This window comes from Mya arenaria, chromosome 6, assembly GCF_026914265.1.
Source record: "Mya arenaria isolate MELC-2E11 chromosome 6, ASM2691426v1".
Lineage (NCBI taxonomy): Eukaryota > Metazoa > Mollusca > Bivalvia > Myida > Myidae > Mya > Mya arenaria.
The window spans coordinates 38,845,403-38,869,319 of NC_069127.1; the positions used below are offsets into that span (position 1 = coordinate 38,845,403).

General features: G+C 33.7%; 1 protein-coding gene across 2 annotated transcripts; it reads left to right on the top strand.

Annotated features, from left to right (window-relative positions):
* The first annotated feature begins 825 nt into the window (after window positions 1-825).
* LOC128237330 (delta-like protein D) lies at window positions 826-12,972 on the top strand. Of its 2 annotated transcripts, none has more exons than XM_052952748.1 (7): window positions 826-948; window positions 5,915-5,958; window positions 6,834-6,941; window positions 8,018-8,125; window positions 8,633-8,842; window positions 10,877-10,964; window positions 11,316-12,972. In XM_052952748.1, exons 1-7 carry the CDS (start codon window positions 902-904, stop codon window positions 12,211-12,213), a joined length of 1,503 nt encoding a protein of 500 aa, XP_052808708.1. In that variant the 5' UTR covers window positions 826-901; the 3' UTR covers window positions 12,214-12,972. The 2 variants fall into 2 exon arrangements, with proteins under 2 accessions (XP_052808708.1, XP_052808709.1); XM_052952749.1 differs by having other exon boundaries at window positions 8,633-8,719.
* The last annotated feature ends 10,945 nt before the right edge of the window (window positions 12,973-23,917 follow it).

The following is a 23,917-nucleotide window of genomic DNA, read 5'->3' on the forward strand; positions in this document are numbered from 1 at the left end:
CTAAACAAATACATCACATTTTGCCGTAAGTAAAGCTATTTTGAACCGATCTTTGACTTAGGTGTATTTATTTGCAATGACCTAGCGTGTCAAGATATGGCTTTTAAATGTTCATTATTTATTTCTGACATATCATTGATTTTAAAAATGAAAATCCAAAATATCCTCAAAGCATCTCTTTTCCCTATCTTGACTGGCCTTTGCTGCCCACGTCATATATGAATATCCATTAATAATCGTATTTAACACTAGTTTATTTAAGGGTACGCAAAAAAAATCGTTTACTTTTTATGTCAATATCTGAAAAAAAACGCTCGAAATACACCATTTTGGACTTAAAGTTGCCAAACATTTATTGGGTGAGTTGTGACCCTAAAACCCATGCAAACATTTTAACCCATAAACATTATAAGGTATGGGTGCATGTCAAAAGGTATGTCACTCAGTTACGTATAACATGTGGGGCTGAACAACAAATCAAAACTAGTATTAAATGGTGTGTGTGTGCGTGTGTGCGTGCGTGTGAGTGTGTGCGTGTGTGTGTGTGTAGGTGTGTGGGTGAGTGTGCGTGTGCGTGCGCGTGCGCGTGTGCAAATTCTTAAAGCATTCGAACGAGTGATGCATGCATATATATACATATACACCGAGCTAATTCAAATCAGTATAAACTACCATTATCATTTCAATCTAATCGAAGTGGTGCATACATGATAAATCAATGTAAACACGGTGTTATTTAAGGAAATTAATTCAGTTATAAGTTACACTGAGCACTACCATGGTTCAGCAACAAAAACTTCCGCATTCCTTCCAAAAACTATTTTATTACAAGTCACTTCAGATGCGCTACACCGACGCGATTTTAACGATCAAGTTATAAGGGATTCATTTGTGTTGGAAAATGAGGGCTCTGATAATGATTCTGATCCTTATGGATTATGTTAAGAAAGATACCATTCTTTATATACAATATAGATATTGGATACTTAGAAAAGGCAAGGTCTATTTTTAATTATGAGTATTTTTGAAAGGTTCCAAAAGTGTATTTATATTGATTTGATTTAAGTAAAGTACATATTAAATGACACTCTTATTCCCAATCAGTACATACACATGTAACACAAACATAATTGTGGAGTAATAAACCTTTAACTACTTACTAAATAATGCATTTATGGAAAATAATATTTACTGATAACAGAATTGTAACTTATATGAATGTAATATGCTTAACAGAATATATTCACATGTATATATAAGTCAACGCCCGAGTGCCACTAGTTACTCAATTCAAAAAAAGCATTTGGAATTGTAAGTGTGATTGTCTATTTCAAGGCTTTTGAATGTAAATATTTCTTTTTTACTTGTTAAATACATTTAAGACAACAAACTACTGTCTTATCTCACATTTGAGATTGTTGGATATACTTTATGGATTTATTTTAGTGAATGCAGAACAGCACCAGATATGTAGGTACGCATTATAACGGACTTAATACATCAAAGTTAAAGCAGAGATTTTCAGCTAACATATTTTAGGAAAGGATACTATTATATTTGGTATTTTGATATAAATCAGCCGTCATTGACACTTGACTGTCAAGCAGTATTGAAGTGAAAATAATGACTCCGTTGACACCTGAATTCCTGAGCGGGCATTTTGACATATTACAGTTCCACTTGTTACAATAATAATTGCGATTTTTGTTATTGTTTAGGTATTAAGTTGCTTGGCATCGTCTGTGTTTTAATGCTCTCAAAAAGTAAAATGCTTGTATATATTAACATACGAGCATCGGACATGTTATAAAATGGTGCAGTCAGTAGTGTCTTAACTTTGGAAATGAAACAATAAGGTAGAAGATGCAAATTAAACGCAATTTATTTACGTGGTGGTTTTGTGTACGTTGTGTGTTTGCTTATTTTTTTTTGGTTTAACCAGTATTTATTGCAGAAAATATTAAACAAAGAAAATAAGCATTTGAGCTACAGAAATGCATAACATATATACAAAATGCATAAACAATGAGTAAATCCCAGAATTGAGAATTACCCTAAGTCTCTCTTCTGTTTTCATTGTTAGGGATAGGGTGAATACAAATAAAAAAAATCAAAGTAATTGTTTGATACACTACTGCTGGTACGCACTGATAGAAATATACAAAAATAACTGGTACAATATGGGTAAAGCGCCATTTTATGATAGGATGCTGTAATTATAGAAATATAATTTCTTACATAAGTGGGTTGAGAAATACACGGTGGCTGGGGGGGGGGTGATATGTAGTGCTAGGAAAGTGGAATGGAGGGGGGAGAAGGAAGGGAGGGGGTGTAGTCACTCACAGTACTCAGAGATTGTGGGAATGTAGTATATGAAAATAACCACTGTTCAATTACTGTTTAGTCAGCAAAGTTTGGACAAACGTTTCAAACTTTGAATACAGTTCAAAGTCTTCACGTGACTCGGGTTATGGAACACAAAAAGTTTTCATAAGGCTTATGATCGTAACCTTTGACACACTGACCTAGAAGCAGGATTTGTCATAAACTTGTCAAGGGCAACCTACCACTGAAGAACTGTGGTCTTAAGTGGAACCGTTCTCGAGTTATCGTGCGGACATCATTTGAACTTGACGTTTGACGTACTTACCTTATAAATGACACGGATCTTATACTGGTCAAAAGCAACCTTATATTGAAGTTTAATGATACACCTATGAATGATGTTTTATTGTTCTTGGTCAGACCATTCTTGCGTTATTTCGTGTACACAGATTATTAGACTATCGTTAACTTTTGACCTACTGACAATAGGGGTCATATACTGACTAAGGGCAATTTACCACAGGAGTCTTTTAGCCAAAGGGCAAGCCTTTCTGGAAGTTATTTTAGGACAAGGCTTCTATAAACTGTTGACCTTGACCTTGATCATTGACCTACTGACCTAAAGATTGGGCGATCCGCTGGTCAAGGGCAACATAAAAGTGACATATTACGGTCATATGTAAAACCGTCTATCTGTCGAATACCACTAACAGTAAGGATCTTCTACTGGCCAAGGACAACTTACTGCTGAAGTTGCAAACGATCAAGGCTCTATTTCAACATTCGAAATGACATAAACAAAACAAGCAGCAATTCACAAGATTATATAAAACATAGTATTAATACATAAAGGTGCGTTGCTAAACTACGAAGGGGATAAGTGCGCCGCGTGAAAGGTTCTAACATTTAAGAAGTCAAATGTCATATGAGTGCATTTCGTGTCCGGGCCATAGTTCGTGAATCACTAGAAGGGTTTTGTAATAACTAACCACAGATGTTTACCATATTGAGAAGATATGAAGGACGCTTGTAACAATCAGTTCGGTTTAAGGTCAAGGTCACAGTTAAAGATCAAATGTCATAAGACTATAATATGGCTATATTTCCTGTCCGCTTTATTTCCTGTCCGCTACATATCCAAGGAGCCGCTGAATGGATTTGAAAATAACTACATACACATGTTCATCATATTGAGATGATGTGCAAAGCGTAAGTTTTAGTTAGATCGGTTCAATGTCAAGGTCAAACTTAGAGCCAAATGTCACATGACTCTAATATGACTATATTTCGTGTTCGATCCATATCTCTTTAACCGCTTACCAGCTCGGTTCAGGTAACACTTGGAGGTCATATTACTATATTCATGTCCGCTACATATCTCTTGAACTGCATCATAACGTTACATATCGTTCTGCCCAAATCTCTTGAACCACTTCTATGATTTTTTAAAGTGCCACAAATGTTCTTCTCGCTATTTTATTCAAATTACATTGTTGGCAACTGTGGGGATTTTTGTGTATGTCCCGCTGTTTCTGTTTCATTAAACAAAACTATATTACCCAATATGTTCCCTTAAGTCCTTTGCCACATAATTTTCCTTTATATGACAGTGGTTGAAATCAGCCAGCAAGCTCTGTACTGGTAAAATGCTTTGTGGGATTGCTAAAATTCGGGATAGTATAACGCAGGACACACCAAAACGTAAGAAAAGAGGTCTGAGAAGTTAGCAATCTCTACCAGGCCTTATATAACTTATTCTGACCTACCATTTTATATTCCAAGGGTTTTGTATCTATAATTATGATTTCAAGGTCTGAATCATAAATGAAGTTATTCACAGTTGTCTGGATTGACCTTCCACCTACAAATATATTTGCACGTGAAAACAATTGGATGTCTGTTTTTGGTTGCCATTGCAAAGCAAAGGTTTTACATACTGGTAGAAGTGTTGATGCTGGACAACTCGGTTAAACATAAACACTGCTTTTTCTCTGAAGGAAGTTACCTTAAAACCCACAAAAGCTTTTTCCGCCAAGCGCATGGTTAAGCGCACTCGCTTCTCGTCTAAAGGCGACCCGGTTTCCATTCCGGACCTGGGCGTATGTGAGTTCGATTTGTGGCCACCAAGCCGGACAAGTGAGTTCCTCCTGTTTCCTCCACAACCCCAACCCCCACTCTCTCGCGTAACATCGTGCATAGTGATACGTATATGGTTGTAACTTGTTTCACAATCGTTAAATGTAAGCTAAACTAAATAGGTGTTTAATTGCCTGTGAACATATTTCTAATCAATTTATGTTTTGCAGTATTTGCGTACAAAACACTCATACTGAAAGAGTGTTAAGAAACTCCGACCTGACTCTGAATATTTTATATATATATCTGAGATTTGTATTAAATTCACAATATATATATATATATATATATATAAATACAATGTATATGGACAATTTAAAATATTCAAACGAGTGATATGGTTTAACCTACCATAAACATACCAAGCGAAATGCAAACACGGTTTTATAGAAATAAATAAATTCCAGATCAAATTCCACTTAAAAGAATACCGTATTTCATCAAAACGTTCCGAATACCTTCCAAGTCACGACTTAAACTAATTTATTACAAGTCAGGTGCGCTACACACCCGTGATTTCATCTTCTTTGTTAGTAGTAGTAGTAGTAGTAGTAGTAGTAGTAGTAGTAGTAGTAGTAGTAGTAGTAGTAGTAGTAGTAGTAGTAGTAGTAGTAATAGTAGTAGTAGTAGTAGTAGTAGTAGTAGTAGTAGTAGTAGTAGTAGTAGTAGTAGTAGTAGTAGTAGTAGTAGTAGTAGTAGTAGTAGTAGTAGTAGTAGAAGTAGTAGTAGTAGTAGTAGTAGTAGTAGTAGTAGTAGTAGTAGTAGTAGTAGTAGTAGTAGTAGTAGTAGTAGTAGTAGTAGTAGTAGTAGTAGTAATAGTAGTAGTAGTAGTAGTAGTAGTAGTAGTAGTAGTAGTAGTAGTAGTAGTAGTAGTAGTAGTAGTAGTAGTAGTAGTAGTAGTAGAAGTAGTAGTAGTAGTAGTAGTAGTAGTAGTAGTAGTAGTAGTAGTAGTAGTAGAAGTAGTAGTAGTAGTAGTAGTAGTAGTAGTAGTAGTAGTAGTAGTAGTAGTAGTAGTAGTAGTAGTAGTAGTAGAAGTAGTAGTAGTAGTAGTATTAAGTAGTAGTAGTAGTAGTAATAGTTATAGTAGAAGTAGGGAAGTATATATGTTTTTGACATCAACGACGTCGGGAAACAAAGACAAGCGCACGTTTTGGTAAAATGTAAATCATAACGTTTCGAACATTAATATTTATAAAATGTGAAAGTAAAAGGTATGAAATAAAAGTTTCGATCATTTATGTCCGGCACGGATGGTGCAATTTGACCTCGGGGTTTGCTGTGTAGCGGATAACGAGGCTGCGGCACGTGCCCTCGGGTCGGATATTACCACCCACACCTGAGTAACCTGGAATTAGTTAATATTCTAACCATTAGAAATGGAATATGGTATCTGCTAACTTTTTGCGCAGTTCGAAAGCATTATTTATCTTCTAATAATTACTGTTTCTTTTATAGAAGCCTCGTCCACCCAATCATGTCGACCACCTCCAGCTTGCAGTAAGTAGCTTAAATGATTTATTCGTGTTACAACTAATTCTTTTTTTATCGGACACGTTAGATGAAAGCTGCGTGTTTTGTTTTGTAACAGACGTATAACATAAAACTATTATAATTTGTAAAAGGACTGACAAAACGTGAGCTCGAGAGTCTCTCTAATTGTATCACATTAAATCATTTTAATGCTTTGTATGTCCCATTGGAATATTATGGTGCATATCGTTTGTACATAGCGGTCGGTTACTCGGAGGGTCGGTCGTAGTGTCTGTCAATCGTTCGGTAGACCATTGTTTGTCTGTACAAAACTCAAGAACAGTTTGAAGTAGAACAATGAAATTCCACCAGTGCGTTGCCTTTCAAATGTGCCCGCCACAATATAAGTTTGTTTAGCTCTGTCAGCATAAAACTAAGGCACGATAACACATAGACCTCATTTTATTCCAGTTGGTTGTCATGCACCTCTATTGCTTTTGGGGTCAGCAATTCGAAGTCATGGCCTTTGTTGTTTTTGGAATAATGCCTCGACGAATGTCACGAGGTGAAAGACAATGAACTCCATTGAACAGTAAATTACCCCAAATTTGGGGTGTCAGGAGGTCAAAGGTCAAGGTGCTTGTCAATACATCTATTCTTCAAATACTTTTATGCAGTATATTAAATGCTGCTGGCGAAAGCGGCGTTCCGTGCGCATACTTTTACAATATCTCTTGCTTGTTATAATATATCGCATTAGTACACGAAACTGTTTAATTGTATAAACAGTTTTATAATCTTTATCCTTAATTAGTTATGCCATAAAGATCTTAAAACAGTTTCTTTTTAGAAAATGATAACCTTTATTAATATATAAAAATGAAATTGCCATTTGCTTACAGAAGCATGTCGTAGCCATCCATGTGAAAATGGCGGTACATGTATACCCGTGCCAAACAGCTATACCTGCCAATGTCAGACAGGTTACCAAGGCAAACAATGTGAGGAAGGTGAGTTTCTCTAGGGTACCCGCCTCTTTTCAATTACAAACACTACCGTCTGGTTCGTATTTAGTTTCACCGATCTGAGGACGTTCAGCAAGCTTGCATGTTACTTTCCAAGTGACCAGGTTGACAAAAAGATGCTCAAAATAAGCAATCAATGAATTAACCAAAACGTTCTGCATGTTAATTGTATGTTAATCCTTTTCCATATCAAGTTCCTTTTATGTCACAGTGGTTGAAATTAGTTAAAATCACCAACCTCTGCTCTAGTAAAATGGTTGGCGTGCTTGATCATATTCTGGATAATATAAAGGCCAGAAACCCACACACCTAACAAATTCTTGTTAGTCAGGAGCTCTGAGAAGTGAAGTCACAAATCTCTATCATGCCTCACATAGCTTTGACCTACCCTTTTGCGATAAAAAATATGTTTTATCTATATGGTTTCAAGGTCTGAATAAATGAAGTCAGTCGAAGTTGTCTGGATTTACCTGCCACCTTCAAGTATACTTGCACATGAAAACACGTGGATTTCTGTTTTTGGTTGCCATTGCAAAGCAATGGTTTTACATTTATGGAATAAGTGTTGATTCTAGACAAACAGGTTTAACACAAACACTTTATTTTCTTTGTAGTAGATTGCCTTGAAATCATATAAATACAAAAGCTTTGTCCGGTAACCGCAGTTTTTAGCGCACTCGCTTCTCACATATAGGCGACACCAGTCCCAGTCCCGGCCTGGGCACATGTGAGTTTGATATGTGGTCACCAAGTGACCGCACAAGTGAGTTCCTCCTGTTTTCCCCTGTTAAGATCACTTTTTTCGCGTATTATCGTGCAAACGAGAGTAGTCAGTATAATGTTGCTGGCGAAAGCGGCGTTCCGTGGGCATATTTTTACAATATCTCTTGCGTGTAATAATATATCGCATTAGTACACGAAACTGATATAATTGTATAAACAGTTTTATAAAATAATCTTTATCCTTAATTAGTTATGCCATATAGATCTTAAAATAGTTTCCATTTCAAAAATGGAGACCTTTAAAAACATTTAAGAATGAAATTGCCTTATTCTTACAGAAACATGTCGTAGCCATCCATGTGAAAATGAAGGTACATGTATACCCGTGCCAAACAGCTATACCTGCCAATGTCAGACAGGTTACCAAGGCAAACAGTGTGAGGAAGGTAAGTTTCTCTAAGGTGTCCGCTTCTCACCAAGAAGTCGTGAGTTTGATCCATACATTGGTTACGGCTTCTTTGTCTCTGCAACAGAACACATATGTTGGTTTCTATGCAGGGAACAAAATCAAGTGTATGTCATATAATCTATATTTGTCCATACAATAGAGGTGAAATATTAAATCATTATAAGATCAACTTAAAGCTGACAACAAACATGTTAATACATAATTAATTGATTTTCTTCCAAGCAATGCTGGGCGGACGTTGGAATTAAATGTGCGTTTTATATCAACATTGTCCGAGAATATATATATAGACATATATACATAAAATCTAACATACCTACGAGAGTTTCATTGTTTCTCAATAATACAATATTGTTAAAATTTGGGAAGAGACACAGCCATTTTGCTTCTCATATGAATTTGCCTTTTACGTGAGCTAATAATATAAAAATTAACTGTTTTCTTTGGATATTCATTGGTAATATAAGTTTGTCCTTTGTTAAAGAATCTCCAACAACAGTGGCAAACAGTGGATTTCAAACGGATTCAACACCTAAAGAAGCAACAACAACATTTACACCACCGGCCACAAGTACGAACAAAACAACTGCGACGATGATGACGACATTATCAAAAGGAAGTTCGACTGTCGTATCAATAGAAACAGCTACATACTCAACACAAACTTCCACTGCGCCAACAAGAAATGTAGCAGGTAAATACGCAACACACACTTTCTTTGACCTCCTTGCTCTGGCAATATTACTATTTCACTGAGATTAAAAGACCTCTTTATTAAAGGCTGTGCACCAAAAGGTTCCAAACTCGTAACATTTTTGTGTTCACATGGTGAAGTTGGTTGTTATCTGACACTGAAATATTTTTATTATATCATATGCCTCTAAATTAGTCATTTTACTGCACTTTAATCCTTAAAGATCGCAAGCTTCTTGTAAACTTAACGCCATTTATTTTTGCACTGACGTTTGATACGGACAAATAGACAAGCTTAAAATTAAATAGTGCATTGAAAACTACAGGTACAAGCCCAGAAACAATAACGAAGAACCTGTTTACGGGTACATAACATGCAATTGAAGGATGCAATTAAAAATACACATGTACCTGCTTAGCAGAACGAGGGCATGCTCGACATGTGCTACACTATTTAGATTACAGCCAGCTTTTTAAGCCAATGAGTTTGCAGATAGGCAAGCATTAAATTCTAATTTAAGATGTTCACTTTTCGCGGGTGTTAAAAGGTCGGCCAACTGTACCTCATCTGATACTCACTCCCTGTGTCAGATTTTGCGTTGTCAATGTATCAGCCAATGAGGTTGTATTCTAAGTATTACTAATAAGGACGCTGGCAATATAAACCAAACTTACATACTGTACAGATATAGGCATTTCAGTACTTAGTTTATTGAACAATCAGTATAGATCTGCAACGATCTGCAACAAAATTATATTCTTGCCATTCTTTACTTATTAATATTTTGTTTGTTTTCAAGTGTGCAGTTATTATGCACATTACTAATTTTGCAGAAACAACTTTTAATTCCTTGACTAATGGATCAACAAAGGTTTTAACATATCCGACCATTTCGTCGCCAACCACTGAAGTAGAACCATCAACACGGTCCGAAGAAGCAACTTTGAGTCCATTATCAGATGCACATAAAAGTAAAGACCTCCAAGAAAGATCGTAGTTTAACACATAAAAGCCTTGCATAACTTTAAAACTAAACATTAAAATTTGTTAGACTACATGACTAAATGTATTGGTCAGTTCGTACTAGAGAACAGTTTTAAAACAGTAACTGTACATAAGTATTAGTTATGATCAATGGTTTAATGCACAATCAATGAAAGTACTAAGAATTACATTGGAATTCAGAATACTAGATTCTTACATATATTGATTTTGAGATCACAATACACACGTGAACTGTTCACTGTTCAGGGAGTTCTTAAATTTGTTTTTTGAAACCAAAACTGAAATACTGTTCTTATGGTGTTACATATGTCAGTTATTATTGAATATGTTTAGTTTCTAGGTTTTGGGAGTATTTCATAAATGTCACCAAGAAAAATAAATAACACAATTACTGGTCCAGCAATAATTTCGTCCACCTAATGAGGATGTAACACGTCGATACACAGGTACACTATCGGTACTATTATTGTTTGGTAGGTAAATATTTATGCAAAAAGCTACAGAAACAAGCTCAGTAGCAAAAAGTTTAAACATAAACCCAGTTTAGTGGCACTGGGCAAACGCCAAAGACATAGAACACAAAATCACAGACAAGAAACATAGAAGAACAGCACAAAACTCCACAAACAGCACAGTGCATACATACTATATATATATAAAAATAGGTATGTTTATCAAGAATTGTTAGGTACCGCCTTGGAACGGTCAGTAAAATGTAAAGTTACTGGGGGTTTACACCAGTTTATGTGCACAAACCTCACTCTTATCCCAACAATCCTTAATAGAGATAAAAAGCAAAAGGTAAATCTTATCAAAGTATGCATTAATTGAGGAAATTTATCAATAAAACAAATAATGATAAACGTAAAGGTAAAGCCCAAGTACTTATATGATTAAAGATCCCAACTCTATCTGCAGACGGAGGGAAAAAAATCAGAGCACCTAATGCAAAAACTTTTAAGACTTACAACAGAATAAGGATTTTCACTATTTATTAAAAATATATTTATTATATTTGTTTTATTTCAGAGTCAGTTCCCGTATCTATCATAGCCGGTTCTATTGGCGGAATTGTCCTTATAGTCTTGTTAACAATTGGACTCGTGATCTTTTTCAGGTAAAACAATTTCGGTAATACTTGACTCAATAAAGAAGTAATTAAATTATTAATTTCCAATCGCCATTGTAACAATGATAAAAGAGTTTAGGAATTATGTTTTTTTCTCTTATTAATTTAAAAAAACCCTCATATATATATATACATATATATATATATATATATATATATATATATATATATATATATATATATATATATATATATATATATATATATATATATATATATATGTGTGTGTGTGTGTGTGTGTGTGTGTGTGTGTGTGTGTGTGTGTGTGTGTGTGTGTGCACAGCACAAAATGTACATTAACAACGTTTCTTATAATGTAAATGTTTTCAACCGTTTCAGGGAAAGAAAACGGCGTCATGCAAGTGATGATACGGAAATCGACTACACGAAATATAGCAATGATATCCATTCTAACCCAACCTATGACGCACTTTGTGCACCGTCTGCAGACAAGGTGCCGACTTTTGCCAAAGATAGTGGATTTGATAAACATGATGAGTCTGTGGAAGGCAATATGATGGAGGGTGAATACAACACATTGCGGCTACACTTTCCTGTTATCAACGAACCGCAAGATAACACGTACAACCACATTGGAGGATCTCTTACTGCTGATTCGACGTACTCACACATTCCTAACGCTAAAAATGCCTTGTTCGACAATACCTACTCGCACATGTCCAATGTTTCACATGGTAATTCTTTGGAACCCGAAGCTAAAGATGCAACCTATAACCACTTGGGAGACTCTTGTTCTAGCAAACGTAAAGGCAAAACAGAAGAAAGTCGCGACGAGACATACAACCATGCACAAATGAATCGTGTTCGTCCAACGGCAGATCAAGTAGATCCGGGCGATAATTATTCGCACATTAACCTATCTGGATTGAAAGCTCAAATGCCAAATGCTGACGAACATCGTGATGATGCTCGGGAACCAACAGGCAAAAATGCCAAATATGCTAAGGCAAACAATGTAACAAAGATCGTTGACAAAGAGAAGAAACAACATGGTGACTCTGGAAAAGATTCTACAGCAACTGCAGAGGGAGAGAGCAATTCTGAAGGTCACACTTATTTTGTTCTGGAATCCAATACTGACCAACATCCTAAACAAGCACCATTCGACTATGAAGTAGTGGCAACGCCAGAGAAAAACCATAGCGTGTTCACGGTAGTGGAAACAGATACACAGCAGGAATACTTTGTCATTGAGCCAACAACTGAGCTGCAGTAGAATGTTACACAGAGACATTGCAATAAAATTAAGGTTCGTTACACAAGACAAAGCGTTATTACTAAACAAACGCATTTATCGTCGCAATACAATGAAATGTTTCACACATGCAAAGGGATTGATATGTATCAGGGGTCAATGTATATTTCATATTGTATATTTGTTCAATTATATTCCCTATCTGTATAGTGAATTTTATCTCTATTAAACTGTGTTTTACGAATTGCTTTCGCGGTATTGAATGTTGTAAACGAAATTATATCTTTATAATTATGTGAGAATGGGAGATTGATTTGTTCTCATTAACACCATTAAATGGATTTGACTTTTGTATGTATTTGTTTAAGAAATGTTAACCTCTTTGTAGATTTTTTGTGTGAAAAAATGAAATAATATGCATATAGTATTGATAAATATAAAATCAATTCATAATTTGGAAAACAGAAATCAGATCTTTGATATGTGTATATTGTTATGTTTGTGCATATATATTGATGCTATGATGGTTTGATGATCGATTAACATTTTAATAATTGATGTACATGACAAGTTTTATTATTTGTAGTTCCCTGCCCTTTCTATGATATGTTACACTATATGTTTAATCTTAATGTAAATAAAATATCAACCATATCAAAGTATTTAATCAATAAACCTTGATGATGTTGTCCACAAATGGTAGATAATAGTTGAACATTGATAATTGGAATATAGTTTGATAAACCAATACGTTTACAATAGTGTTGTATTATATACACTACTCATACACTACAATATACAATGAGTTAAATTGCATTACTTCCCTTTAATCACAATCGTATTTGCATGTATTATTTAATATATACTGATGCTGTACACTTTTATAGCACTTGTTAATCGTACTTCACAAAGTAAACATGTAACCAAAACTTTGTGTTTCTGTACATCTCACACCCATCCCAAGGAATACAACAAATATCTTGCTCATTATTTTGAAATACAATAGGATAGATAAGTCTCCCTTGCGGCTGAAAACAATATACTGATTTGTTCAATTATATTCTTTATATTCTTCTTTTTCTTCAATCAAATGTTTTCTGTAGCAGGACTCCAAACCTACTTGTAGAGTTTGTTTCAAACTTGGAACATAGATACCAGTAGATATCGATTGGAAATGTGCACCTTTCAAGAATTATAACTCTAGGAACATTTTTCCTCTTGTTCATGTGTATAATAGATTTTTTGTTTAGGCACTAGATAACACAGCAACGTCTCGATACATTTGATCAAAACTTGGCACGTAGACAGATGCCAATGCCAACTTGTGCATCTTGTTTGAATATTTACTGTGTGGTACCTGGGAGGTTTTTTTCCTTGTTTCGTTTTTATAACAACGGGTTTTAACAACGCTAGTAAGAACATTGTATTTTACTGAATATTTCTTTCCTTACCTAGTTGTAACTACGTAAAGCATGCGTATCTACATTGTATGAAATAAACTGTGAATTACCGGGTATTGAGACTAATTGTAATAATATATGGGTTACGTGCCAATCTTTTGGTCACACCAATATTTATTGTCAATAATAACAAACGGTTAATCAGCCGAATAACATAGCACGTAAACAAATCGGGTAAAATAAAATGATTCACATGAATTATATAGATTTCACAGTAATGTAATCAGAAATGTCCCTTTAACGTCTGTGTTCTGTATTCATTAGTACAGTTTACGTAAAGATAAAACAGTTTTTAAAATACTTTCCAAACTAGGTGACCTTGCTTCTATACATATCATGTACATAAATATACACACATGTTTAGCGGGTTTAATTAGTTTTTGAGAGTGTGAAAAAGTAAAACGCATAATTCTTAATAAGACACATATTTAACCATTATAAAATAGAGACTGTATGATATAATTTTCGTAATGAATATTTACGGAGTCTAGGTAGCATATATTTTGCAGGTATGAAAACAGTCTTTAACCTTGTCTTAAAAAAATCAACAGGAACAATAAAAAAGTTGAATACCATCAGTTTTACATGTACATCACCAAAAACAAGATGTTTCACAGATCTTGATAGAAAAGTCCATAAATTAGAGAAAATATGTAGCGCTCAGACGAAGATTTTAAAACTACCGACAAATAAATCTTTAGATAGTGTTTCTAGTGTTAGACATCGTGGTGTACAGTCTAACTGAAAACTGTTGTTGGCAAACATTTAGCTTTCAGATGTTTGCTAAATGAATCACAGCTTGATACATTAGTTATGAAGTTTTAGGGGGGTATATAATAGGACTAGTAACAGGGTGAGAAAGGGGAGAAGACTTGTTTTGAGATTTCGAGACTTTTTAGACATTGACGGTGTAAAGGCCAGGGCGAAGAAACTCAAAAACATCCCAATCTATGTTGACAGGCAGGATTTAAAGGAGACTAAGATCGCTAGGGAGCTGTTTAACTTTGAAGAGGCTGGAACGGCGATGGGAATACAGTCAGAAATTTATTATTTAATACCCGGCAAATTTGTTTGTTGATAACAGGCTGATAAAAAGCATGTTCTTAGAATGGTTTGTGATGCTTGGCACATACATAGTGGACATGATCAGTGACAAGAATTATGTGGTTAATGAAGCCCATACTCCGTAGGTGGTGTGGATGAGTGTTTAATCCATCGCGAAAGTGATCCCCCATTAAACTGGCGTATACTGTAAATAAGTGCCAAAGTTATTGCGCCTGTATATGTAGGCTGAACATAGTTTTTAGTGTAAAGTGTGTTGAGCGGACCGGCTACAGAGGCTTTGTTTGGGGTCATTATATGTTATAGCATATTGGCAATAGTGTTCATTTTCCATTTATTTCAACTCGTTTAATACATATATTCGAATGACTGCATATTTGACTTAGCTATGGAAATTATTGCCATTTTAGATCTATTCCTAATTATTTATTTTAAAGTACCCAAATCGGTATTTTATCCACTAAGAAGTAGAAAAAGGTGTTAGAATGTCAGCACCATTTACGTTAAACAGTTGTACAAAGAAAATGAAATTAGTTTATATGAACAATTTAAAAGTATTAAACGATTCATATATAAATATACATAACGAGCTTAAATAATCAGTGTAAACTACTATAAATATGACGATCGAAATGCTGTATACATGAATAATAATTGAAAACATCGTTTTAAAGCTGCATTCTCACAGATTGACTATTTTGACAACTTTTTTTTATTTTTTGTCTTGGAATGAGCCAATTTTGGGTAAATATCTGGAAACCTGTGATACAAGACTGCTGAAAAAGATCAGACCGAAGTTTTTCATATTTACGTTCGAAAATTGATGTTTTATGCCTTAAGGGAACATATACAATTTTCGACAGTTTTCCAAACAACTGAGATCTGTTTTATTGTGAGTTTTCTTATTGAATTGAAGGCATTTAATATACCAAAATCAGCTGTTTCTGAGACAAAAACTACAAAGAATGTCAAACCATCAATCTGCAGTGCAGCTTTAAAGCTGCACTCTCACAGATATATCAATTTCACATTTTTTAATTTTTGTCTTGGAAAGAGCAGATTTTTGCGTAAATATCTGCAAACCAAAGATAAAAGATGGCTGACAGAATATCAGATCGCAGTTTTTCATATTTCCATTCGAAAATTAATGTTTTAGGCGGTTTAAGAAAAATACATAAAACTCAATTTTTTAACTTAAATATAAAAATCTGCTATATGATTTTTTGTCAGCAGTCTTATATCACTGGTTTCCATGGATTTCGCAAAAATTTGCTCGTTCCAAGACAAAAAATAAAAAAAGTTGTCAAAACGGTAAATCTGTGAGAGTGCAGCTTTAAAGAATAAAATGAATTCAAGTACATAACACACTTAAAAGATAAGCATGTCTCAAGCAATACCGATAAAGAGGCTCTGTATATATATGATATATTTTCCGCATGTCTTACGCAACTTAAACTCAGGAGCGCAACACAGACGAGATGTTAACTTCCCTGTTATAAAAGATAAAATTGTGTTGGAAAATGAGGGTTCTGATAATGACATTGATCCTTATGGATTATGTCAAGAAAGGTATTATTATTTATACACAATATAGATATCGGATACTTATTTGCACGGACTATTATAAGTAATGAGTATTTTTCAACGGTGAAAGTGTATTGTGTATTCATATGATTTCAAGGTCTGAAAAGGTGAAGTACGTATTAAGAACACTAAACAAATCTGACTCTTTCCATACGTTATTTATCACTGAGTTTGTTAAGACTTATTCATTTTCAGAATTTTCGTTATCGATTATCAGGTCTATGTAATGTATTTCGATAAAAAAAAATGATCTACAAAGTCGGCCGGCGAAGCCTATTAAAGACGTGTATACATATATTTATATCGGAATAACATATTGGCCTGAATCAAAGTTGGCAAAGAAAAAAATCTATAACCAATTCCATTAACTTTTGAAACCTAAGCAAATCCACTTTTTATTTCACAATAATAGCAGCAAAACTGAATTATTATTATTATTATTTTATTATTTTTATTATCATTATTATTATTATTATGATCATTTTTATTATTATTATTATTATTATTATTATTATTATTATTATTATTATTATTATTATTATTATTATTATTATTATTATTATCATTATTATTATTATTATTATTATTATTATTATTATTAATATTATTATTATTATTATTATTATTATTATTATTATTATTATTATTATTATTATTATAGTTGTTGTTGTTGTTGTTGTTGTTATTATTGTTGTTGTTGTTGTTGTTGTTGTTGTTGTTGTTCATTATTATTATTATTATTATTATGTTTATTATTATTATTATTATTATTATTATTATTATTATTATTATTATTATTATTGTTATTATTATTATTATTTCAAATATGACTAGAGAAAATGTCCCATTGTGTTCAACAACTTTGAAATGAGAATGAGGATGTTAAAAAATATAATTACAGAAGACGTATTATTCAGTGTGGGTAAGCAAATGATAACGTACACAGATAATGTTTATAAAAAGAGCACACTTCAAGAACAACTTTGCATTTTTCAACATTAAAACCCCGTTCTTAAATGGACTAGGCACCAGATGGTTCCAAATTCGGTAACTACAGTATTTTCTCGAAACAAGCCAATAATTGTCAATACAAGCTAGTATTTGACCAATTATACATAGTACACGAGTTAAAGAATAAACGTATCGATCATGAGCTTCCTCGTTTAAAATAGCGCGAAAAGTCTGTATTCTAGTAGCTTGCAAGTAACGTGATCGTTTCAAAACATAGCTGTCAATTAGCGACATTTTCAGCAGTGAAAATATCTTTTAAACATTTCCATAGATCAAAAACGTTACAGATGTTAATGAGTCTGTTTATGTGCCTACGTTGTTTTGCAGAAGTTTTCCACTTCACTACACTGTCCGTCCTTTTGGTAGCAATAATGTGTGTATATTAAGCATGTAAAAATCACGTGATGACAAATATTCCGCCATTATGTTTAAACTTTCTTGGTAGATATACCTAGTAATTTTGCTTTGGAAGAAATACGCAAAAACTGCGAAGGATAAATGTGTCGTAAGCGATTTGATACATCAGTAGGGACGATTACATGCCTTTTACATAGGCGATGTTCATAGCGATATCTATTTTATGTAAGTTTTGACATTTTTTCTTGCAATAATGTATCATCTGGTGTCTAGTCCCTTTAAATTTGGGACTTAGACTGCCAACTGCATCATTTTATATTTTTCAGAAACTAGCATATGATTTCATAAAAAAAATACTTTTTGAGAAAATTTGAATAATATATTCTTAACAGTATTTTAGAAAGATCTCTGAAGATATCATTGGCAATCAATACAGTGTTGTTAGTGTTTCTATAAGAGTCTTAATCATGAAGAAACAAAGTACAGTTAATTGTTTTAGATGCACGTGGTTGCAGTTTTTTTACGAAAACGTCAAAACAGGTGGTACTGTAAAGACTTAAAAATGCACACGCGAAAATTCGTTCCAAAATGATTATTTATCAATCATTGAGGTGAATTACAAAGAATACTGAATTTATTTGCTTTGAACAGATGGAAATTTAAGTACACTGCATTGCCTACTTAAATCGTTAATTATTGGCTGTTACAGTCACACCTCAAAATTGGAACCTCTGTCTCGAAAACATCCTGTTTTTCTGTACAATTGTTATTGTAAATCAATCTGGAATGCACTTGCAACACGCCAAAAGTTATTATATTAAATCTTCTTTTAAACGATCTCATAAACACTTTTTGTACGTACTTTGATACCAGAACTTATCGTTCATGTTAAACAATCAGTACAGTACAGTAAATTGGAAAGGAACAGCTACTAGGTTTTTACTTGTTGAAACCAAGTTGAAACCAGACTTCATCGATTGTACAAATCCAAACTGCTTTTCACTGCCACCATCATTGATCTACCTAATATATACAAGTACTTAAATTCATACTGTCATACACTGTATTAAGTACACGCGTAGAGATATGTTTACCGTTGTTAAGGTCTTTCAATGTAAAATAACGTCATTATATAACTATTTTGATTAAAAGCATTAAGGTCAACAAAATACTGTCTCATTTTACAAATGTTGCCGATTTCAGATGTTGTTTTAAAAAAATGACTTTTATATATTTTATGGATTTAGTTCAGTGAATGCAAAAATCACTTCACATCAAAGTACGTGTAAAAAGCTGTATATTTTCATCTCGCGACGTATTCATAATCATTACTTTTTAAATAATTACTGTTTCTTTTATAGACACCACATTCGTACTAGCATGGTGGCCATTCCAAGCGTGCAGTAAGTAGTTTAAATGATTCATTCGTATTTCGAATACAACCTTTTCATAACGGACAACTTATATGATTGCTTCATAATTCGTACCAGACAAATAACATTAAACAGAAATAATAGTAATTTAAAATATGATTTGTCAGAAAGTGAACACGGACAGGTTCTCATATTGCATAACACTTATTTCAATTTAATGATTTTATGTCCCCTTTGAAGAAACGTAGTATAATTTGCACATAGCAATAAGTGAGTCGTTTTGTTGGAGGGTCTGTCTGTCTGTCTGTCGGCCGGTCGGTATACCATGTTTTGTCTGCTCAATAACTCTATAACAGTTGGTTGCCTTTGACCAGTAGATCACGCATATTGTTTTGGGGTCAGTATTTCGAAGTCACGGCCTACGATTCTTTTTCTCCGCATGAAAACTCGAGAACAGATAGGCATAGGACAAAACAATTCTACAAGTCCATCTTCTTTGACTTAACCCCCAATCGTTTTGGAGTCAGTAGGTCAAAGGTCAGGTCGTTGTCAATATATTTTATTATTAAATTATGCAGTCTAGCAAAGGTTGCTGACAAGGCGGAGCTCAAGGCACATACTATTTTACAAACGTCTCTTGTTTTTTTTAAATGACTTTTATTATCATCATTAAACGAAACTGTTTTAATTAGATAAACATATAATTTATTTTATAGAATTTTTTTTATCCTGAATATTTTTTGCAATAAAGATCTTAAAACAGTTTCCGTTTAGAAAATAGAACCCTGAACTATGAATGAAAATGCATTATTATTCCAGTACCATGTATCCTGTCTCCATGTAAAAATGGCGGTGTGTGTACACAACAGCTAATACGTTTTACCTGCGAATGTCAGACCGGTTACGTAGGCTGTCATTGTGAGAAAGGTAAGTTTTTCTGGAGTGTTCACCTCTTACAAAGAATTCGTGGGTTTGATCCACACCTTGGTAAGGGCCTCTTCGCCGCTGCAACAGAACACACATGTCGGTTTCTACCAAGGGAAACCAACATTGTTTTGTTTTATATATTTATAAAAGTTAACATCCATACGTGAATTAAATAGTTTCTCAATAATACATTATTGCTAAAATTTGGTAAGAGACACAACCATATTGCTTGAATATTTTATTTTGATATTCTTTTGTCCTTTGTTAAAGAATTTCTAACAACAGTGGTAAGCTGTTTCGTTGAGAGAATAAGGGTTTCATCTTAATTTATTTCAATTGCAACAACCATTTCAATAAAGCAGGTACGCCACGAGTGCAAAAATAAAATACGATCATACACTGAATTCAACAAATATCCTCTCTATTATTTCTCGAGACAGTGTAATATCAAGCTTGAATATCTTTGATAAATTTTGATAAACCCACCGGAAAGCATATACTACATCTCTTCATTTATAAAAATATTCTTACTGCCATGTCTGCAGTTTATCATGTACATTACCTATTTTGTAGAACTTACTTTTAATTTGTCGTTTAATGGATCAACAAGAATTATTACATTTTCCATCATTTCATCGTCAACCACGGAAGCCGAACCATCAGCACTGTCCGAGGTAACAACTTCAAGTCCATTAATGGATATACATAAAAGTAAGACCTCAAAGAAAGATTACTTGTATATCAAAAAACAGCCTAGCATAGCTTTAAAACTAAATCTCAAAATTCGTTACACTACATCTATTAGTATAACGTACTAAGAAAGCAGTTATAAAGCAATAAATGCATTTTTTGTTTATGATAAATTGTTTAATGCACAATAAATGACATAACTAAGAATTACATTGGAATTTAAAATACTAGGTTCTTACATTTATTGATTTTTAAATCACAAAACACACGTGTACTTAGTTCAGTGAGTTCTAAGAATTGTGGTTTGAAACCGAGACTAAAATGCTGTTCTTAAGTGTTTCATATTTCAAATATTAATTAATACATGTATATTCCGTTTAATTGTATTTCGTGTATTTGATGTATGTCACCAAAACACACAATAAATAACGCTATTACGGGTCCTGCAAGAATTTCGTCAACCTTATAAGGATGTAATACGTCCGTACACATGAACACTATTGGTTCGGTTCAGTTTTTTGTTAGGCTAGACTAAAAACAAGAACAACGATTTTCATTTCATTAATTCAAAGTATTTTAATCATATTTGTTTATCCCCGTATCTGTCATAGCAGGTTCTATTGGCGGAATTGTCCTTATTGCCTTGTTAATAATTGGACTGGTGATCCTTTTCAGGTAAAACAATTATTTAGGTCATACTTGACTCATTAACCAAAAAAGTATATTATTCAAAGCAAGTCTTCATTGTAACAATGATGAAAGAGTTTAAGAATTATGTTGTTTTTCTAATTATTAATTTAGATCAAACCTCATAACGCAGTTTCTTTAATCAAATGTGTTTATACGCAGTACAAGACATACAATTATAGCAACTTGGAAATCAAACACGTGTCTTATAATGTTAATCTTTTAAATCGTATCAGGAAAATAAAAAGGCGTAAGGCAAGGGAGCAAGGCGCGATGTGTAGAAATAATATCCATTGTAACCCAGCCTATGATGAACATTGTGCCACGTCTGCCGACAACGTATCGGCTTCTTCCAAAGATAGTGGATTTGGTAAACATGATGAGACTTTGGAAGGCGAAATGATGGATGGTGAATACAACACATTACGGCTACAATTTCCTGTTACCAAAGAACCGCAAGGTAACACGTACAACCACATTGACGGATCGCTTACTGCTAATTCGACGTACTCGCACATTTCTAACACTAAAGATGCCTTGTTCGACAATACTTACTCGCACATGTCCAATGTCAAACATGGTAAGTCTTTGGAACCTGACGACAAAGACGCATCCTATAACCACTTGGGAGACCCTTGTTCTAGCAGACGTATAGGCAAAACAAAAAAAAGTCGCGACGAGACATACAACCATACACAAATGAATCATGTTCGTTCAACGGCAGACCAAGTAGATCAGGACGATGATTATTCGCACATTAATATGTCTGGATTGAAAGCTCAAATGCTTAACGCTGACGAACATCGTGTTGATGCGCAGGAATCAACACGTACAAATGCCGAGTATGCTAAGGCAAAACATGTAACAAAGATCGATGGCAAAGGGAAGAAACAGGAAAGTGACGCTGGAAAGGGTTCGACGACAACGGCAGAGGGAGAGAGCAATTCTGAAGGTCACACATATTTTGTTCTGGAATCCAATACTGACCAACATTCGAAACAAGCTTCATACGACTTTGCAGTAGTGTCAGCGCCAAAGAAAGACCATACTGAGTTCACGGTTGTGGAAACAGATACACAACAGTAATACTTTGTCCTTGATCCTACAACTGCGCTGCAGTAAAATGTTACACAGACACAGTGCAACAAAACACAAGATTTGCGCAGAGTAGGCTCGTTACTCAAGACAAAGCGATATCACAAAATAAAGGCACTTACAGCCTCAATGACACGAGTATATTTCACACATGTAACTGGATTGTTATGTTTCAGGGGTCAATGCATATTAAATAGTGTAAAATTGGTCAGTTTTAATATCTATGTGTTTATTGAATTTATTCTCTAACAAACTGTGCTTAACGTATTGCTTTCGCGGTATTGAGTGTTGTACACAAAATACATCTATATATGAGAGGATAGGAGATTGATGTGAATAACACGTTTTGTTCTCATTAACATCATTATGTTGTTTGACACTTGTTTGCTTACTTTGAAAAGTTCAACTCTTTGAAGGACTTTAATGTTTGAACAATGAAAATAATATGTATAGACTATTGATAAATATAAAAGCAATACTTATTTGAAAAACAGAAATCAGATATTTTATTTGTGTATATTGTAATGTTAATACATGTATATTGATACTATAATGGTTTTCTGATCGATAAACATTTTATTGATTGATGAACATGACAAGTTCTAATATTTGTAGTTCCCTGCTTTTTCTATGATATGCTACACTTTATGTTTAATCTTAATGAAAATATATATCAACCATATCAGTATAAGTATTAAATCAATAAGCTTTGATCATATTGTCCACAAATGGTAAATAATAGTTGAACATATAGTATTGGAATATAGTTTGATAAACCAATACGTTTACAATAGTGTTATATTATATACACTACTCATACACTACAATATGCAGTGAATTATATTGCATTACTTTCCTTTAGTCTTAAGCTCTATTGCATGTATTATTTATTACATACTGATGCTGTACACTTTAATAGCACTTGTTAATCAGACTTTACACAGTGATCATGTAACCAAACCTTTGTGTCTTTGTACATCTCACAACCATCCCAAGGAATGCAACAAATATCTTGCTCATTATTTTGGAATACAATATGATTGATAAGTCTTCAATCAAATGTTGTCCGTAGCAGGACTCAAAAACTACTTGTAGAGTTTATTTGAAACTTAAAACATAGATACTAGTAGATACCGATGAGAAGATGTGCACCTTACAAGAATAATACCTCTAGGAACTTTCCCCTTATTCAATTATATTTTACATTTTTTTCAGGCACTAATTAACACAATAACAGCTCGAGACATTTGATCAGAACTTTGAACATAGATATATACCAATGCAAACTTTTGTATCCTGCTAGAATTTTAACACTGTAGTACTTTATCGCACAGTTTTCTGTCCTTGTTTCTTTTATATAATTCAAGATTTATCAAGACACTTGAAAAGCTACCCGAAAGATTTGGATATATTAACAGTAATCATATACATTGTATAGCAAAATCACTACCGGTAGTAGCCGTTTTTGAACTTTTCAAT

Excerpts from the sequence above, each read along its gene's own strand:
- LOC128237330 (XM_052952748.1), top strand. The coding sequence starts at position 902 with ATGAGGGCTCTGATAATGATTCTGATCCTTATGGATTATGTTAAGAA. Across the intron at positions 8,126-8,632 it reads AGGCAAACAGTGTGAGGAAG|AATCTCCAACAACAGTGGCA; the intron begins GTAAGTTTCTCT and ends CCTTTGTTAAAG. Across the intron at positions 10,965-11,315 it reads GGACTCGTGATCTTTTTCAG|GGAAAGAAAACGGCGTCATG; the intron begins GTAAAACAATTT and ends CAACCGTTTCAG.